The 17,263-nt window shown below is 57.8% G+C and overlaps 2 protein-coding genes across 8 annotated transcripts; one reads left to right on the forward strand and one right to left on the reverse strand.

Annotated features, from left to right (window-relative positions):
• Window positions 1–813: 813 nt before the first annotated feature.
• Window positions 814–5,931, forward strand: ASB6 (ankyrin repeat and SOCS box containing 6). 2 transcript variants are annotated; one of them, XM_017499109.1, is made up of 6 exons: window positions 818–1,094; window positions 2,122–2,303; window positions 3,316–3,422; window positions 3,511–3,619; window positions 4,143–4,229; window positions 4,377–5,931. In XM_017499109.1, exons 1-6 carry the CDS (start codon window positions 982–984, stop codon window positions 5,042–5,044), a joined length of 1,266 nt encoding a protein of 421 aa, XP_017354598.1. In that variant the 5' UTR covers window positions 818–981; the 3' UTR covers window positions 5,045–5,931. The 2 variants fall into 2 exon arrangements, with proteins under 2 accessions (XP_017354599.1, XP_017354598.1); XM_017499110.2 differs by lacking the exon at window positions 3,511–3,619 and having other exon boundaries at window positions 814–1,094; window positions 4,377–4,481.
• A 912-nt stretch (window positions 5,932–6,843) lies between these two features.
• On the reverse strand, window positions 6,844–16,793 carry NTMT1 (N-terminal Xaa-Pro-Lys N-methyltransferase 1). Of its 6 annotated transcripts, XM_017499112.2 has the most exons (5): window positions 16,661–16,793; window positions 14,287–14,403; window positions 9,562–9,777; window positions 8,108–8,360; window positions 6,844–7,236 (listed from the first exon to the last, which is right to left on the reverse strand). In XM_017499112.2, the coding sequence occupies exons 3-5, from the start codon at window positions 9,721–9,723 to the stop codon at window positions 6,980–6,982; spliced, it is 672 nt and encodes a 223-aa protein (XP_017354601.1). In that variant the 5' UTR covers window positions 9,724–9,777; window positions 14,287–14,403; window positions 16,661–16,793; the 3' UTR covers window positions 6,844–6,979. The 6 variants fall into 6 exon arrangements, with proteins under 6 accessions (XP_017354601.1, XP_017354605.1, XP_017354606.1 ...); XM_017499116.2 differs by lacking the exon at window positions 14,287–14,403 and having other exon boundaries at window positions 9,626–9,777; XM_017499117.2 differs by lacking the exon at window positions 14,287–14,403 and having other exon boundaries at window positions 8,193–8,360.
• Between the last annotated feature and the right edge of the window lie 470 nt (window positions 16,794–17,263).

A 17,263-nucleotide genomic window follows, 5' to 3' on the forward strand; every position in this document is an offset into this window, starting at 1 on the left:
CACCCTGTTGGCCAGGCTGGTCTGGAACTCCTGACCTCAGGTGATCCGCCCGCCTTGGCCTCCCAAAGTGCTGGGGATTATACCCATTTTACAGACGAGGAAATCCAAATTCAGAGCCAGGAGGTACCACACTCCCGTGCTCCCAGCTTCTCAGGCGGCAGAACCGCCTGAGCCCAGGAGTTGGAAGCTGCAGTGAGTCGCGATCACTGCACTCCAGCCTGGTCGACAGAGTGAGACCCTGCCTCTAAAAAATACACAAAATGCATTGAGTCCATCAGGGCAGAAGTGGAGAGGGCTGGCAGCCGGCCTGGCCACGTGCTCCCTGGGACAGAGAATAAGGAGCTGAGGACGGGACACGCGGGGACCCTGGTCCTCATCACTCCAGTCAGCGGGCCGGGTGGTGACAGAGGTGGCCCGGCCCCTCCTCAGGGAAGGCGAGAGCCGGGCCGAGCCGGAAGGGGCAATGGCTGATGAGCGCGGCGCTCAGAGGCGCCCAACGGGAGTGGGGCAGCGGCAGGGCCGGAGGGCACAAGCGGCGGAACTCGGACGGCGCCCAGCGGCCGCGGGCGGGATCGCAGGGAGAAGCCGGGCCGGGCCGGGCCGGGCCCTGGCAGGAAGGGGCGGGCCCGCCTCGGTCTCGGATCTGGCTTGGCTCGGGTCCGCGACCTCGACTCCACTGGAGCCGCCCCCTTGGACCTCGGCCCAGTCCGCCTCCCGGCCGCCCTCCGAGACGCGCCGAGGTCCTCCGAGCCGGCAGGGGGCGCTGTGGCCACGCGCTCTGCCCTGAGCGGGCGCAGGCCGGAAGTGCGAGGGTCACTTCCGGCGGGGGCGCGGCTTGGGCTGAGGTAGGACCCGGCCGGGCGCAGGGACTGGAGCGGCGGAGCAAGTGGGGTCCGTGGACGCTGCAGCGCTCTGGTCCGCGTTTGGGCATCTCGGCCTCGGCGGAAAGCGCAGCCGCCCTACCGCGCGGGGCCCGCGGCGATGCCGTTCCTCCACGGCTTCCGGAGGATCATCTTCGAGTACCAGCCGCTGGTGGATGCGATTCTGGGCTCCCTGGGGATCCAGGACCCCGAGCGGCAGGAGTCCCTGGACCGGTAACTCGTCCCCTCCCGTGGGCTGGCCGAGGCCGCTCCGACCCCGCGGCGTCCCGCTTGACAGAGGAAGGGACGGGCGGAAGCCGGCGGCGAAGGGCAGGGAGGGCTCGAGGGCGGGGGCTCGCGGGTGTCGCAGGGCCTCCGCCTCAGCTCCCACCCTGTCGCCTGCCCGTCCTGTGCCACCCCCCGCTCGGGTCCTGGCAGGGGAGCAGGGTGGAAGCCGCGAGGCCTCAGAGCAGTGCAAAGGGGGGCTTTTGTAGCAGTTTGCACCTTCCTAGGCAAGAGCTGGTCTATCGTGGGCCTGCGGGAAGGGTGTCGGGGGCGATTCCGCCTTCACTGCCCAGGGTACTGGGCGCCTGGGGTCCATCAGCGGCTCAGCAAAGGCCCCGCCGTCCTGGCGCGGGGGCTGCAGTGGAGGGACTGCAGCGGCGCCCGAGGTGGAAGGGAGGAGAGAGCGGCGGGAAGGGCGCTCAGGTGCTGGGGGGATGTCAGCTGGAATTTCCAGCATGTGGTTATGATGAGTCTCTCCATCCAGGGACTCTGGTGGAAACGTTGGCATTCTTCATCAATATCAGCTAAAGGTCTCAGTGTGAGGGGAGGGAGGAGGCCGCGTTGCTGTCCTGGCCGCGGGGGTTGCCGGGGCTGCAGTCCCGCAGCTCTGAGAGCGAAGGGCTTTCTGGGGAGGGAGAGTCAGAGTCGGCCTTGGGCTCTTGGCCTCCAGGGCTCCCTTCAGTCCCAGCAGCCCAGGTGTGTGAGGCTTTGTACCCAAGCGTGGGACCAGACTCTGGGCAGCTTGGGAGGAGACAGCAGACAGGCCCAGCCCGTTCTCTGCAAATCCGAGTCTGCTCCCGTCTTTAAGAGATGCACCTGGCCCTCTCTACTTCAGAGCTTCTCCCAAGCCTCCGTGCCCCACAGAGCCGGGCCCCTGCTTGCTGACTGCAGCAGGACACAAAGGCCACGCACCCACAGGCTGCCCGGTCAGCGGGTCCCACAGCTGTGCCTACCCTCAGCCTCTGTCCTGCCGCAGACCCAGTTATGTCACCAGCGAGGAGAGCCGAATCCTTGTTCTCACCGAGCTGCTGGAGAGGAAAGCCCACTCTCCCTTTTACCAGGAAGGCGTGAGCAACGCCCTGCTCAAGATGGCTGAGTTGGGGCTGACACGAGCTGCCGACGTTCTCCTGCGGCATGGGGCCAATCTCAACTTTGAAGGTCAGCTAGAGCCCCGGGGGTGGGGAGGCGGCTTAAACATGGCCCTGTGCTGAGTGGGCGCCCATGTCTCCAGCCTCGGATTCTGAGGAATGACTTCCTCCCCCACAGTTTATTTCCTGGGTGGCAGCAACTAAGGAAACTCCCATCATGTGGCTTCCCACCCCATGCGGGTTTTCACATGGCTCTTCCCACCTCTGTTCCAAGAGCCAGTGTTGCTGCTTCTACTGTGTGATTGATTAGCAAACTTTCCCCAGCTCCCAGATTAATCCCCACTTCCATTAACCTGAAAATGTGGCTGCTGGCACTGTGCCCAGAGCTAAGGGAAGGTAATTTTCTGCCACTTAACTCTGAGTCAGTTTGTGTTTTTTTCTCATGCCATAGAGAGAGGAGAAAACAGGCCACAGTCACGGCAGGACATGCTGGCTCTGGCTCCTGAGTGCCAGGGGTGGAGATGGAGCCATGCACCTTTCTCTCTGGCTTTCACCCCAGGGAGGGCAGGGTTAGTCAGGAGCCAGGCAGGGCTGCCTCGTAACCTCTCGGGGGCCTGATGCCACCAGGCACATCTCCTTTCCCCATCCGAAGACAGGCTTGGAGGCTGCTGGGCTCTTGGAGGGTCAAGGAGCTGAGACGGAAGGGCGGGTTCTGAAGCCAGTGCCTTGGAGACCAGCTTGGAGAACCTGGCTGTTACTACCAGGCCTACAGAGTGGGGTAGCCACGGAGCTGCAGCCTAATACGGCTCCCAGCCATCCTGAGAGGGTGCCCCGTTTTATGGTCCCCTCTTACAGAAGAGGAAACTAAAGCCCCAACATCTTAAGTATTGTGCCCACTAGAACATCCCAAGGGCCCTCTGGTATCTGGTGAGACAGCTCTGTCCTAACCCTTGATGGTGACAGGAGCCTGGGCCTGTGGCTTCTGGACACTTGAGGTGTGAGTGTGGGGCTGGGCTCTGGGTCGGGGGCCCCATGAGAATGTGGAGAGGCAGGACCCACACAAGCTGCATCTGCACCTTCAGACCCAGTCACCTACTACACGGCTTTGCACATTGCCGTCTTGCGGAACCAGCCGGACATGGTGGAGCTGCTGGTGCATCACGGGGCCGACATTAATCGGCGGGACCGGGTGAGTGCCAGTTCAGCCTGCTTTGAAGTTGGGGGGCGGGGGCCTGAGCAGCTTCCCAGGCCAACCTGGCTGTGCTTGCTTGGCTCAGATCCATGAGAGTAGCCCCTTGGACCTGGCCAGCGAGGAGCCTGAGCGCCTGCCCTGCCTGCAGCGCCTCCTGGACCTTGGAGCGGATGTCAATGCTGCTGACAAGCATGGTGGGTGCCTCCTGCAGGAAAGCAGGACAGCTGGGCCCCCAGGCACCTTGTGGGGGACCCCCAGGGTGTGCCAGGACGACAGCTGGGTGGGCAGGCTGGATGCTGGCCCTGGCTGGTGGCACAGCACAGCTGGGCACATGGGAATTCTGCCGACTTGCTGAGCTTAGGCTTTCGAGAGGCATTGCAGTCATTGTCCCTGTGCTGGCCCTCAAGGGCCGTCTATAGGAAGAAATAGGGTATGTGTGTGCGTTTAGCTTCCAAGAAACAATGGCTGCCTGGCAGGAGAGGCCCAGCCCGCATCTCAGGTAGCCACTTGGGTCCTGAAAAATCCTATTTTTCCTGGCCTTTCCACTCCCACTTCTCTGGGTGGAAAGGGAATGGCCAGAAGCCCGTCACCCTCAGCCCTCCCCCAAGCTGAGAGCTGTCTCTGAAAGTTCATCTTCTGATGCTCTGTGTCTGGGTTGCCCTGACCGGGGCTTCCTGGCCTCCCGCTCCTCTTCGCTCTCCCCTCCTCCCTCCCTAGGAAAGACCGCTCTGCTCCACGCTCTGGCCAGCAGTGACGGGGTGCAGATCCACAATACTGAGAACATCCGGCTCCTACTGGAAGGAGGTGAGGCGGGCGCGTTCCGAGGCCTCGTCCCCTCACCTGTCGTGTGCACTTCAGTCTGCGGGCTGTCCCTGCCCCTTTAGTGTGTGCTGCCGCTGTGTCAGGGCTGCAGGCCTTCTCCCAGCATCTCTTGTTCTATGGCTCTTCTAGGGGCCGATGTCAAGGCCACCACCAAAGATGGGGACACGGTATTCACCTGCATCATCTTCCTGCTTGGTGAGACTGTGGGAGGGGACAAAGAGGAGGCCCAGATGATCAACCGCTTCTGCTTCCAAGTCACACGGCTGCTGTTGGCGCACGGGGCTGACCCCAGTGAGTGCCCGGCCCATGAGTCCCTCACCCACATCTGCCTCAAGAGCTTTAAACTGCACTTCCCCCTCCTGCGCTTCCTGCTGGAGTCCGGAGCCGCCTACAACTGCTCCCTGCATGGCGCGTCCTGCTGGTCCGGCTTCCACATCATCTTCGACAGGCTCTGTTCCCACCCAGGCTGCACGGAAGACGAGAGCCACGCGGACCTTCTGCGCAAAGCTGAGACTGTCCTGGACCTCATGGTGACCAACTCTCAGAAACTCCAGCTGCCTGAAAACTTCGATATCCACCCTGTGGGCAGCCTGGCAGAAAAGATCCAGGCACTCCACTACTCCCTGAGGCAGCTGGAGAGCTATCCCCCGCCCCTCAAGCACCTGTGCCGTGTGTCCATCCGGCTCTACCTTCAGCCGTGGCCTGTGGACGTGAAGGTCAAAGCCTTGCCTCTGCCCGACAGGCTGAAGTGGTACCTTCTTAGCGAGCACAGTGGCTCCATGGAAGATGACATCTGACAGGTCTCAGGCTACAGGAATGGGGGCATGGGCAGCTTAGGTCAGCTTGGTGGTGGAACCTGGGACAACCTTAGAGGAGGATCTTTCTTGATCTGGGAGAAGAGACGGGATCCTTCACGAGAAAAGCCAGCCAGGCAGAGCCGGAGGCTGTGATGACTCCAGTGGTGGTGTGGCTCCGTGTCTTCCAGAGACTGCCCCTTCCCCCAGCGGCACTCCCAAGTCTCACCCATGTTGGAAAAAGGGACAGGGCTTAGATTTAAGTCATATTTATGTCCTCTGAATTGGAGGGCAGCACCAGGGCATTTGCAGAAGCTGGGCGGGACCAAGGCTCAACGTTCCCAGGGCTGTGGGGATCTCGTTTGCTACGGATGGCAGTACAGCTGGAGGTCAAGAAGCCAGGAGCGCATCCTGCGCGGGGCTGCCAGCAAGGCCTCACCCCTGCCCCTTTTCCTTCCAGGTTCTGTTACAGTGTGTGTCTGGTGGGTTCTGGGGGAGAAGGCACTAGGGGCCACCATAGGCTTGTCTTCATGGTATTGAAAGCCAAGCTGTCCCCTGCTGGTTGCTGTCGCTCTGGGGCCAGGTCTGCCGTGGCCCCACCCACCAGAACTGTGCTCTGGGGGCAGCTGTGCTTGTGCCAAACCCAGGGCCTCAGCGACCATGACTTCTGCTAAAAAGCAATCATGAGTACGCGGCTGGGGCCAGTCCTCTGAAGGGTCTCCTGTGAGGCGCTCACTTTGGAGCAGGCTGAGCCCACTGTACTGCCCAGCAGCGAGCCCTCAGTCCCTTCCAGGTTGCGTTGGTCATTGTGGATGGTGTAAATGCCTCTGGGGATAACTGAGGCGACTACATGACATATTTATAAGATTAAACGGACTTTGGCCTTAACAGTCCTCGTGTATCAGGATAAAAGGTCCCACGGCAGTGGGTAAGGTAGGAGGCGGCAGATGAGAAGCTGTGTTTGGGGTTTGTTTCCAAGTCCCTGCAAAGAAGCACCACTCCAGACTGGCCAGGGCCGCACACTGTGGGGGTCCCATTTTATTTTTATTTTTTCTGAGACAGTCTCACTCTGTTGTCCAGGCTGGAGTGCAATGGCGCGATCTCAGCTCACTGCGACTTCCGCCTCTCAGGTTTAAGCGATTCTCCTGCCTCACCCTCCTGAGTAGCTGGCATTATAGGTGTCCGCCACCACACCTGGCTAATGTTTGTATTTTAGTAGACGGGTTTCACCACGTTGGCCAGGCTGGTCCCAAACTCCTGACCTCAGGTGATCCGCCCACCTTGGCCTTCCCAAGTGCTGGGATTACAGGCGTGAGCCAGTGCCCAGCCCCCATTTTATTTTTTACTTTAAATGCCTGCCAGGGAGCAGCCTCAAGCCCAGAGAAGAGTGAGGCTATGGGCATCTTCCCTTGCTGCAGGCTGCTGTAACACTCTAAAGGCCCCAGGTCTCCACTGCCAAATAAGACTTGGCATGTGAGCACCCCAACCACATCACCATCGGGCAGCACCCATGGGTTCCACCAGCCCAGCTCTGTCCGTCCCCCTAGGAAAAGACCACATTTCTTCAAGTCCCCAACAACCAAGCTGGGGGTTGTTCCCTTCCTCTTCAGGCAGCCAGGCCCATGGCGGAAGGCCAGGCTGGGGGCCCGGGAAATCAGCTACTGGTGTGACTACCGTATTCCCGCGTAGGGGGACCTGGAGCCCCTACCACCCAACCCCATCTCACAGGGCAGCGGGGCCTGGGCTCCCGTCTCACCCTCCCCACCAGGTCCCACCTTGCCTTCTGAAGAAAAGCCTGCATAATGAGTGGACGGCAGACAGCTATATTTAGTGGCGCCTTGACACTCATGAACTGCCAGCATGGCGCCTGGATCTTGCCCAGCTGCCAGCTCCCCCCACCCGAGCTGTGGTTCCTCAGTTTCTCCTGCCAGCCCCGGCTCATCTCAGGGCAAAGCTATAGACGTGGTAGATCTCATCAGGGAGGTTCTCCTGCCTTTCCTCGGCCAGGAGGCTGAGGCCTGCGCTGTAGACGATCCTGCGGACCACGTCCAGGTCCCGGCACACGCTGCTGTCCACATCATCCAGGATCACGCCCTCCTGGGCCATGTTGTCTTTAATGACGATGATACCGTTGGGGCGGAGACTGGCCTTGCAGCGCCGTAGGAACTCAGCTAGGTGCTGATCGGTGAGGTGGCCTGGGGAGGGCAGAGGCAAGGTTACCGGGCACGATGCAAGCGTTATGTCGCCCACTGGATGGGATGTAGTTCCCAGCCCCACTCAGCCCTTTGTTGGTGCCCAGCATTTTATGTGCACTCATGGCCTCGCTGGCTCTCAGCAGTCCCAACAGGTTTACTAAACCCCATTCCATAGAAGAGGAAACTGGTTCAGAGGTCATCTCTCTAAAGACACACATTAAGCCAGAATTTAACTTGCTGGGGTGACTTCCGAGCCCTGCCTGATACCTACACACCATGACTCCCCCATCCCCCAACCAGGCTTCGATCAGAGGAGTGAACCCCGGGTAGAGTTTGGCATTGCAGGAGCTCCCAGACAGATGACCTTCTCCACCCTAGAAGTCCCCACAGTGGCCTCTGAGGCCACAAAATACAAGGCCAGACCTAGAGTGTCCACAGCAGGCCTGTGCTGCCGCCTCAGGAGTGGCCTGCCTCCGGTCAGCAACCCAGGGCACAGCACTCGAGGTGTGCCGTTAGGCTAAGAGGGTACAGGGCTAGATACCAAAGCTTCAACTTTTCGTCTTACTAAAAATAAAACCCTTATGAAACACCTGCACTTCTCTGAATGCAGTAAGTTACTGGCCATTAAAGCTTTTTCAACAAAAAACTGCACCCAAATGGATGAAGCAAAACCTGAAGGAGGAAATCTACCCTTCAGGCCGAGTCTGTCCTCGGTGCTGGGAAGCACGGGGTGGGGGTGGGCATGGGGGGATCGGGGAATCCTCACTGGCCCACTTGCTGCAGAAGCAGAGCCCCTGTCCCTGACACCTTCTGGGGAACCCGAGGGGCAGGAGACATACAGGTGGGCAGGGAAAGGCGGTGGGACCCTCACCTATCACCCACTGGATCCAGATCACGTCGTAAGAGTCGGGCTCTGGGGTGAAGTCCTGGAGCCCACAACAGAAGTAGTTCCTCACCCTCTTGCCCTCCTCCCCCAGGTAAGTCTTGGCTCGAACCAGGAAGTCTTCCGTGACGTCGACCATATCCACCTCTCTGAACAGCGGCAGGAGCAGCCGCTTGGTGATCCTCCCAATGCCTGCTCCACAGTCCAGGGCACAGGAAGTTCCTGTCTTGTTCGGGCCTTCCTAAAAAGCAGAGGCATATAACCTATCAGAGGGACATAACCTAGAGGGACCCTGTCACCGCACACAGGGCCCTTCCTCAGGAGCCCTGGGGCTTAGACTCAAGTCAGAACTGCACAAGCCAAGCACTGGTGGGAGGTCTGTGCTGGCTGCCAGCTTGCACCAAGTCCTGATTTGAGAGGATGAGCCTGAAGGACACACTGCTGGGCCACACCTTCCTTTATCTTTGAAACTTTCTGTAGAGACAGGATCTCATTCTGTTGTCCAGGCTGGAGTGCAGTGGTGTGATCATGGCTCACTGCAGCCTTGGAGTCCTGGGCTCAAGCCATCCTCCCACTGAGTAGCTGGGACTACAGGCATGTGCCACCATGCCCAACTCTTTCTTTTGGGGGGGGCGGGGATTTTCTGTAGAGACGGGGCCTCACTCTGTTGTCCAGGTTGGTCTCAAACTCCTGGGCTCAAGCAGTCCTCCCACATTGACTTCCCAAGGTGCTGGGATTACAGGAGTGAGCCACTGCCCCAGCCCTCGGCCACATATTTCTAAAATGAAAGCTCATTTCCACTTGAAGGTGGTAACTTGGACAGGTGCATGAATCTCTCCTGAGTCTCCAGGTAAATGACGGCAGGGCAGAGCAGAGCAGGGAGAATGGAGGCAGGGCAACTGGTGAACAAGGGTGCAGGGAGGGAATGTGGAGGGGGAGGCACTGGGTGGAGTAGCTGGTGATCAGAGCCTCCGGTGCCAGCCGTGAGACACAAGGAGGTGGGAGGTTCCGGGCCTGGGGGTCCCAGCCTGGTACAGAAAAGGCCGGGGGTGGAGGGGAGGGGTGGAAACCATGGCATGTAGCTAGGAGTCTTCATCCAGAATGGCCAACACCCTCAGCCCAAACACCTGTGGACATGGCAGGAGAGCAGGGGTTTCCTCCCTGGCAAAACCCAACAGGTGCAGAGAAGTTTGCCCAATTCATACACCTCAATTCTGCCTAAGAGCCAACTCCTGTCTGGTAACCTTGAGGCTAAGTCCACAATCTTTAGAAGAGACCCCAGTGTGCCCACCCAGCCCAGCTCCTCAAGGCCTTGGGGCAGGTACCAAGAGATAGCCAATGGCCCTGCAGTGTTACATGTGAAAGGTGGCATCCCACACAGACTCGGCAGTGCCACCAGAGCCACAGCCTCTCCTCCTGGAGAGCACGCCAGACCTGCCTACCCTCAAAAACCTCTGCAGAAACTTCCGGGAGCTGTTGATGTCGATGCTGGAGATGCGGCCATACCCCCCAAGCATGCCGTCCACTGTGGGCGGGATTTGCTTCCAGTACGTCTTTGCCTTGGAATAGAACTGCTCCTCGTCTTCTATCACCTCGCTCGTCATGCTGTCACCAACCACGGCTCTGCTCAAGCACGACGATCAGCAACTGCGACTCTGCTGGGTAAGGAAGAGGATGTGAGTCAGCCGGTCCAGGGACCTGGCAGAAAGGCCCCTGGGGCAGAGGGCCAGGCTCACACCAGCTTCATGAGTCCCACGTCCTGCCCATGCAGGGGGAAGTCCAGGATCCCTGAATCTGCTTCAACCCCTTGGATAACAGCATCTTCTGTGTTTTGCACGCAGAGCACCCACCCCAAGTCCTGGCTTCAAGTTTTTTAATATTTTCATTTTTTCTGGAGTGCAGTGGCGTGATCATAGCTCAAGGCAGCCTCCAACTCCAGAACTCAAGCGACTCTCCCACCCTACCCTCCGGAGCGGCTGGGACTACAGTTGTGTGCCACCATGCCTGGCTAATTGTTTTTTATAGAGAAGGGGTCTCACTACATGACAAAGGTTGGTGTTGAACTCCTGGCCTCAAGAGATTCTCCCACTTGGCCTCCCAGAGTGCTGGGATTACAGGTGTGAGCCACTGTGCCTGGCCTGGCTTCAAGTTCTTGACATGCTCTCTATGGCACCTGACTCAGTGGCTTCTGGGAAAAGAAAACCCTGATCAGTAAAGATGACCACAAAGCAGAGAGCACCAGCGACCCTGGGAGGGCCGGGGAAGTTCCCACGCCTGCCTTCCTCCGGCTCCGAGCACAGCAACAACCTGCCATCGGGTCCAGTCTTCCGTTGGCGAGGAGTGGGGAGTGTGCCAGGTGCCGGGCTGTGAACCAGGCAGACAGCCAGGCAGAAAACAACACTACAGATATAACCACACCTGCCGGGAGGCCTGCAGAGGAGGCGCACGAGTGCCAGCAGAGCCCAGCGGGAAAAAGTGGCCACAGGTGTGGGGAGCAGGGAAGGCCTCCCTGAGGAGGTGATGTGGAAGCTGAAGCTGGTGGATGGGCAAGAGTAGGCAAAGCAGGCGCAGGAACGGCACGGCTCCCGGAGGGAAGGTCGGTCAGCGCTCGCGCCGCAAGCTCCTGGTCTCACAGGTCAACTCTAGCAACTTCAACTGCACCCTACAGGGCAACGAGCTCGAACCACCCTGAGGCTCAGCAGAGTGACCCGGGAAGATGGGTGCTTCTGAAGCCTGTGCTGGCAGCGGTGGAGATGGCAGGAGACGAGGAGGCCGTTGCCATGGCAGAAGGAGGGAAGCAGAAAGCCTCAGCTGGGTCCTGGCAGCAGAGCCCAGGCCCACCTTGCCCTTCAGGACAGGATGACAGCTCGGCAGCTCCAGGCTCCACGGGCGGCCAGCCTGCCAGAGGCTTCCCCCAGGCACAGTGCTGTCACCAAGACGCGCCACGCTTAGGTGCTATTCTAGTGGTGGTGAGGGCTGCCAAGACCCCTGGAGAGCTCCAGTCCAGAAAGACAGACAAGGGAAAAAGGGAACGAAAATACAGAGCAGAAGTAGAAGGATCCTCATGGAGCCCTAAAGGGCAGAGGAATCCTTCCTGAACAGCAACGGGGCAGCGGCCTGGAGGAGGCAGCCCCAGCCGGGCATCAAAGGATGGGGAGTGCTGGAGGGGTGGGGCATGAGGGAGTGGCCGTGACAGAAGGAGTGGCAGTGACAGCATGGGCCATCAGAGGGCGGAGAGTGGAAGGGGGAGGGCAGTGTGGAAAGAGCTCGGAAGGGCAGATGGGGCCTGGATGACAGCGGTCCGAGTGCACGCAGCGGTCCGAGTGCACGCCGGGCACCAACTCTCAGCTGATGTGTTTCCCACAGCACCAGGGCCTGATCTGGAGGCAGAGTGGGGATGGCAGTGGCCCCGTGCTAGTTGACACAGGACAAAGAGCAGGAGTGGTAGGTAGGAATTCCAGCAGCAGCTGCTGCTCCGTCCTGATAAACCCACGGTAAAGGGGAAATACCCTCCGCGGAAGACACGCGGCTGACTGGGAGCTGGAGCTCACCGCCCTGCACATCAGGAGAGCAGGGGGTTTCTAGCAAACGCCTAACGCCAACGCTGACAAATCGTAGGTCCAAGACTGTCTGCCTGACCCCTGGAGCTACAGGGTCAACACGGGAGAGTCCAGATGCGGAACTCTGTGCAGTCCTCAAACACAACGAAAAGCTGAAAACCCTAAGACCAGGAATGCTTCAGGGGCTTCAAGAGAAGTAGGCAGGGGGAAACGGGAAAACGCCCCGCGGAGGGGCACGAGGCCTTCAGGAAGCGACTCACAGACTACGAGCAAAGAGAAGAGAAAGAAGACACAAGCAAAGCTGGAGAACTTTCTCCTTTTTTTTTTTGAGAAAGGGTCTCACTCTGTCACCCAGACTACAGTATGGCTCAGGTGATCCTCCCATCTCAGCCTCCAGGGTAGCTGGGACTACAGGCACACACCGCCACAACTGGCTAATTTTTTATTTTCTGTAGAGAAGGACGGAGTTTTGCCATGTTGCCCAGCCTGGCCTCAAACACCTGGCTGCAAGCGATCTACCTGCCTTGGCCTCCCAAGGTGTTGGGATTACTGGCCAGTGCGGGTCAAAAACTTTCATTGGCCACATTTGTTATTAGCCCCCAGAGCAACAGTGTATTCTGAACCTGTCCTGAAAGAGAAGGAACTTTCTGGCCGGGCATAGTGGCTCATACCTGTAATCCCAGCACTTTGGGAGGACGAGGTAGGAGAATTACAAGGTCAGGAGTTCGAGACCTGCCTGGCCAACATAGTGAATCCCCATCTCTACTAAATATACAAAAATTAGCCGGGCATGGTGGTGGGCGCCAGTAATCCCAGCTACTCAGGAGGTTGAGGCAGGAGAATTGCTTGAACCCAGGAGGTGGAAGTTCGAGATCACACCACTGCACTCCAGCCTGGGCAACAGGGCCAGACTCTGTCTCCCACCCCCCACCCCCCCGCCAAAAAAAAAAGAGAGAGAAGGAACTTTCCAGAAGCAGCAGGCCCATCCGGCCAGCCAGCTCAAGAATATCTCTAATGGATGCACTTCTGCTTCCGTAACTGGTCAGCCTTTTCCAGAGACCCAGCCAGCCAGTGGGGGCACCAGGGAAAGGCCCGCTGTGGCTGTGAGAACAGATGGGACAGGGCCTCCTCTCCATCCCCGTGCCTGGCTTCTTCAGCAGATCTGAGCTTTCTTCACAAAGCCACACGCCAGCTTTCTGAGGTACCAGAAGAGAGCTGATGAGACCCATGTGCCCTACCAGGGTTCAGCTCTTCTTAGATCTGTGATTGGGTCATCTCACCCTTAGTAGAACCCTTTGGCTGTGCCCAAAGAGAAGCCGCTTAAATTTCTCTTCAGATTCTGTTTTTTTTTGAGATGAGGTCTTGCTATGTGGCCTGGGCTGGCCTCAAACTCCTGGGCTCAAGCCATCCTCCTTGCTCAGCCTCCTGAGTAGCTGAGATTACAGGCATACGCCACTGCATCTGGCTTCCCTCTTCTGATTCTTGAAGAGAAGAAGAATCTGTAGCTCACAGACTGACCCCTTACTTCCCTGTTCACGCACAAGGGATTGGGCCACAATGAAGAAAGGCTGCAATCCCTGCCCCTATCAGGCAGCCCTCTGGGGCAGCAGGCTGGGAAGGACTTTGGTTCTAAATATTCCACATACACCCTTTCCTCAAGCTGACCACAAAGCTCCCACACTGGTGTCCCAGCACTGGGAACAACGCTGCTGGAAGGAGAAAGCAGCCCGGGGCTTAGAAACCCTGTATCTATCAAAAACACACAAATTCCAGTACCTCCCAGCTGCTAGGGAGGCTGAGGTGGGAGGATCACTTGAGGCTGGGAGGTCGAGGCTGTACTGAGCCATGATTGTGCCTCTGCATTCCAGCTTGGGAAAGAGTGAAACATTGTGTCCAAAAAAAAAGAAGAATGAATTCTTGTTTCCACCAGAAGTGCCAATCCTCAAGACTGCTAGATGTGCCAGGGTGGCCGACAGGAAAAAGGGCCACCAACCTGAATGTCACTATGTAGCTGGGTTTGGCGGCTGCTTACGTGGCTATGGTCTGATGGGGTAAGGACCCAGGTCAAGTGGGCTGCCTGCCCCTCTGCCAGTAGGCACTGTAACAACCACGTCACAGCCCTCCATCAGTCTCCCAGAGGGGATGCCATTCAAAACTGCTCTCCAGCTGGGCACAGTGGCCCATGCCTATAATCTGAGCACTTCGAGAGGCTGAGGTGGGAAGACTGCTTGAGCCCAGGAGTTCAAGTCCAGCCTGGACAACAGAGCGAGACCCCGTCTCAAAAAACAAAAATGCTTGGACGCTTGGTGGCTGGGAAAATTAAAGACAAAGATTAAAAAATGAAATACTTCTCTTCCCCACCATGCTAGCACAATTCCCATTTAGACTGGAGCGTGGTGACACAGCAGCCCTGTCTCCCTCCGCCCGCCCACCAGTCCTGGTGAACTGAAGGTTTTGTATTCAATCCTATCTCCTGCCTGGCCTGGGAGCTCCTAGAGAGCAGTGGCAACATTGAGATTTATCATCGCGCTGCTCCAGCTTCCCACGAAACACAGGTAGTTCACTTCTGATCAGATGAACAGAATAAATCTGGGGCCAAACACTTACCAGGCTGTACTCTGTCTGCCTCCTCTCCCAGAATGCAAGCTTCCTGGTGGCAGAGACATTACCTTGTACACCATTAGCCCAGGGCCGGATACCAGGTGGGCATTTGCTAATTGGCTGCTGAATAATGAAAGAATGGGCTTTGTGCAGCTAAAGCCATTTTTCACGTCTAAGAAAATCCTACAGACAAAAGCCCAACCATTCAAAGCTGGTAATACTGAAGGCTGTTACCGACAATGTAATTTTGTGCTTTACCAAAAGCCTTGTAACGTGATTCCTTCAAATGTCAAGGTCCCCTGAATAATCAAATTTACAAGAATGCCACTGACACGCAAATTCTAGAAACAAGCCAGGGAGGCACATCTAGGCCGGGAAATCGCCTGCCTGGCTTTGACATCTGCCCTAACAGCCGATTCATGAATAAAGGTGATTCCTGAGGTCCTGGCTACATTCTGCCTCCTGGTGTCCAAACTGGAGTGGGGCAGGAGGAGGTCCCTAAGAGTCACAGAGAACAGAGAAGGTGGGGAGAGGGGCCACCGCAGGAGGTCCTGCTACACTCCGGAGCACAGTGAGACGCACGTGGCTGTGCGGCCTGGGAGGGGGCCAGGGGCACAGCCTGGCTTGGTGTGCACTCTAGGCTAGCTGAGCGAGGAAGAGACACCCCTCACGCCTGGTAGATGCCTGCTCAGCCAGTAAATGCGATCCTACATCCTTCACTGTCACCTGGCCGCTGCCGCCCCCTCCCTGCCAAGGTGTTCAGACCCAGGCAGCTGTCCAGCTACTGCGTCTCTGCTCCTAGGACCCATGAAAGAAAATGGTGCTGAAACTGTCACCCGCATCATCTCATCTCATCGTCCTCATGTAAATCGCTAAGGAAAAGCCTGCCTGAAAGTTACCTACACCCTCCCACAACCTAGTTGACAGAGCCCATCCTCCCTGCATCTCTGTGGACAGCAGCCGGCCACAACGGCAGAGTGCTCTGAGAAAAAGAAAGAAAGGGAGAAAGGGAGGGAAGACGACAAAATAGGGGATATGTTTAAAAACCAACCAAGCCTCTGATGGAGTCAGACGAACCAGATCTAAATCTCGGCTCTGCTCACTGGCTGTGTAAGCTCAGATAAGACATTAAACCTCACCATTCCTCAGGTTAGCTATAAGATGGGGCTTTACAGAAAGGCCGTGATTAAAAGTGCATATGAAAAGCTGAAGCTGCTTTGCACAGTGCCAGGCACATATTCTCTCTTGAGCTTAGACATCTCTGTCAAATGAGATTCTTGTCAACTCTGCCCACTGTGAGGAACCAATGCGAAAAATGCTTTAGAATGCCACAGAAACTGAGCTGCTGGACACCTTAGGGGATTATTACTGGTATGCTGGGTGGCCAGTTCAGCATACTCAAACAGCTCTGCAAATCAGCAGGAGGGGGGAGAGCTTCCTCTGCCATAAAGCGCAGAATCCCCACCAAGCTTTTTCAGATGCTATCCTTGTGATCCCAGGGCTTCCGGCCTCCACCAGAACACTCCATGCATATTTCCAAGCCCCCCACAGTCCCCATGCTACAGAGAGAAAAGCCAGCACACTAAAGGAAGTGATGTGTCTTTAAACATACAAACAGGAAGCCAAGAACAGAATTAAGGAGGGAATCCAGGCTCCTGATCCCAGCCCTGATTCCTCCCAGAGGCTCATCCTATCTCATTGGCAATCATTCTACACACCACAGCCACCGGTTACACTGTCCCTTCCCGCTGTCAAGGCCTCTGACACCAGCTGTGGCAATCCCTTATAGTACAGAGGAAAAAGCAAAGTCTGGAGGGAGAGATCCCACAGTTGGTGGGCAGCAAAGCCTGGGCTTTTCGATATGGCAGCCTCCCTGCAGATGGGCTGACCTTGGCCACAAGGGCTCTTGGCGACAGCTGTCATTTGAGCTGCACCTGTGTCAGGCTGGCGCTGGGGCAGGACCCCAAGGTTAAATACGACAGCAGCTTCTATGCAACGGGCACTTAACTGTGCCAGGCTCTGAACTGGGCATTCTACCGATTCCTCCCACCCATCCTCCAAATGGGCGCTCTCCAAATCCCTGTTTCTCGGAGGAGAAACAGGCTCAAAGAAAGGGATTTGATGCGGTCTGGGGATCGCGCTGGGGAGTGCCCTGGGTGCCTCGACTTTCCTCCTGTACCGACTCGTGGACCGCTCCGTAGTCTCTGCCAGGTGCGGCCCGCGGACCTCTTGGGGACGCGCACGTGGGGTCCGGGCCGGCCCGCGCGCTCGCGCCGGGTCACGTGACGAGCCGGGGGCCTCGGGGCGCCGAAGCAGTTGGGGTCGCGGCCTCCCCGCTCCCGGCGGCTGCCTCCCCTTCGCATCGCCTTGCGCTACTCACTACGGGCAGGGGCTCCCAGGACCGAGAGAAGAGGATGGGGAACAGGAACGGAGGGCGGCGGCGGCGAAAACCGACAAGCCAACCGCGGCTCCGACCAGACGCGACAGCTCGCGGCGCGCGCTGCCTTTGTCCGCTTACGTCACTTCCGGTCTCCCGGGGCGGGACCACGACTGGCCCCGCCCCCCGTTCAGCTCGCCACGCCCCGTGGACGCCGAATTTTTTTTTTTTTTGAGACGGAGTCTTGGTCTGTCACCCAGGCTGGAGTGCAGTGGCGCGATCTCGGGTCACTGCAACCTCTGTCTCCCGAGTTCAAGCAATTCTGCCTCAGCTTCCCAAGTAGCTGGGACTACAGGCACTGGCCACCGCGCCCAGCTAAGTTTTGTATTTTTTTAGTAGAGAAGGGGTTTCACCATGTTGGCCAGGCTGGTTTCGAACTCCTGACTTTGTGATCCGCCCACCTTGGCCTCCCAAAGTGCTGGATTACAGGCCTGAGCCACCGCGCCCAGCCAACTTCTTTTTAAAAATAGTTTAACTTTTTTTTTTTTTTTAGGCTGGAGTGCAGTGGCATGATCTTGGCTCACTGCAACCTCCACCTCCCAGGTT

The sequence above is a fragment of the Cebus imitator genome, unplaced genomic scaffold (genome assembly GCF_001604975.1).
Source record: "Cebus imitator isolate Cc_AM_T3 unplaced genomic scaffold, Cebus_imitator-1.0 Scaffold254, whole genome shotgun sequence".
Taxonomy (NCBI): Eukaryota; Metazoa; Chordata; class Mammalia; order Primates; family Cebidae; genus Cebus; species Cebus imitator.

Excerpts from the sequence above, each read along its gene's own strand:
- ASB6 (XM_017499109.1), top strand. The coding sequence starts at position 982 with ATGCCGTTCCTCCACGGCTTCCGGAGGATCATCTTCGAGTACCAGCCG. Across the intron at positions 3,620-4,142 it reads CAATGCTGCTGACAAGCATG|GAAAGACCGCTCTGCTCCAC; the intron begins GTGGGTGCCTCC and ends CTCCCTCCCTAG. Across the intron at positions 4,230-4,376 it reads CCGGCTCCTACTGGAAGGAG|GGGCCGATGTCAAGGCCACC; the intron begins GTGAGGCGGGCG and ends TGGCTCTTCTAG.
- NTMT1 (XM_017499111.2), bottom strand. The coding sequence starts at position 9,723 with ATGACGAGCGAGGTGATAGAAGACGAGGAGCAGTTCTATTCCAAGGCA. Across the intron at positions 8,361-9,561 it reads TTCTGCAGAGGTTTTTGAGG|GAAGGCCCGAACAAGACAGG; the intron begins GTAGGCAGGTCT and ends TCTGCTTTTTAG. Across the intron at positions 7,237-8,107 it reads CTGGATCCAGTGGGTGATAG|GCCACCTCACCGATCAGCAC; the intron begins GTGAGGGTCCCA and ends TGCCCTCCCCAG.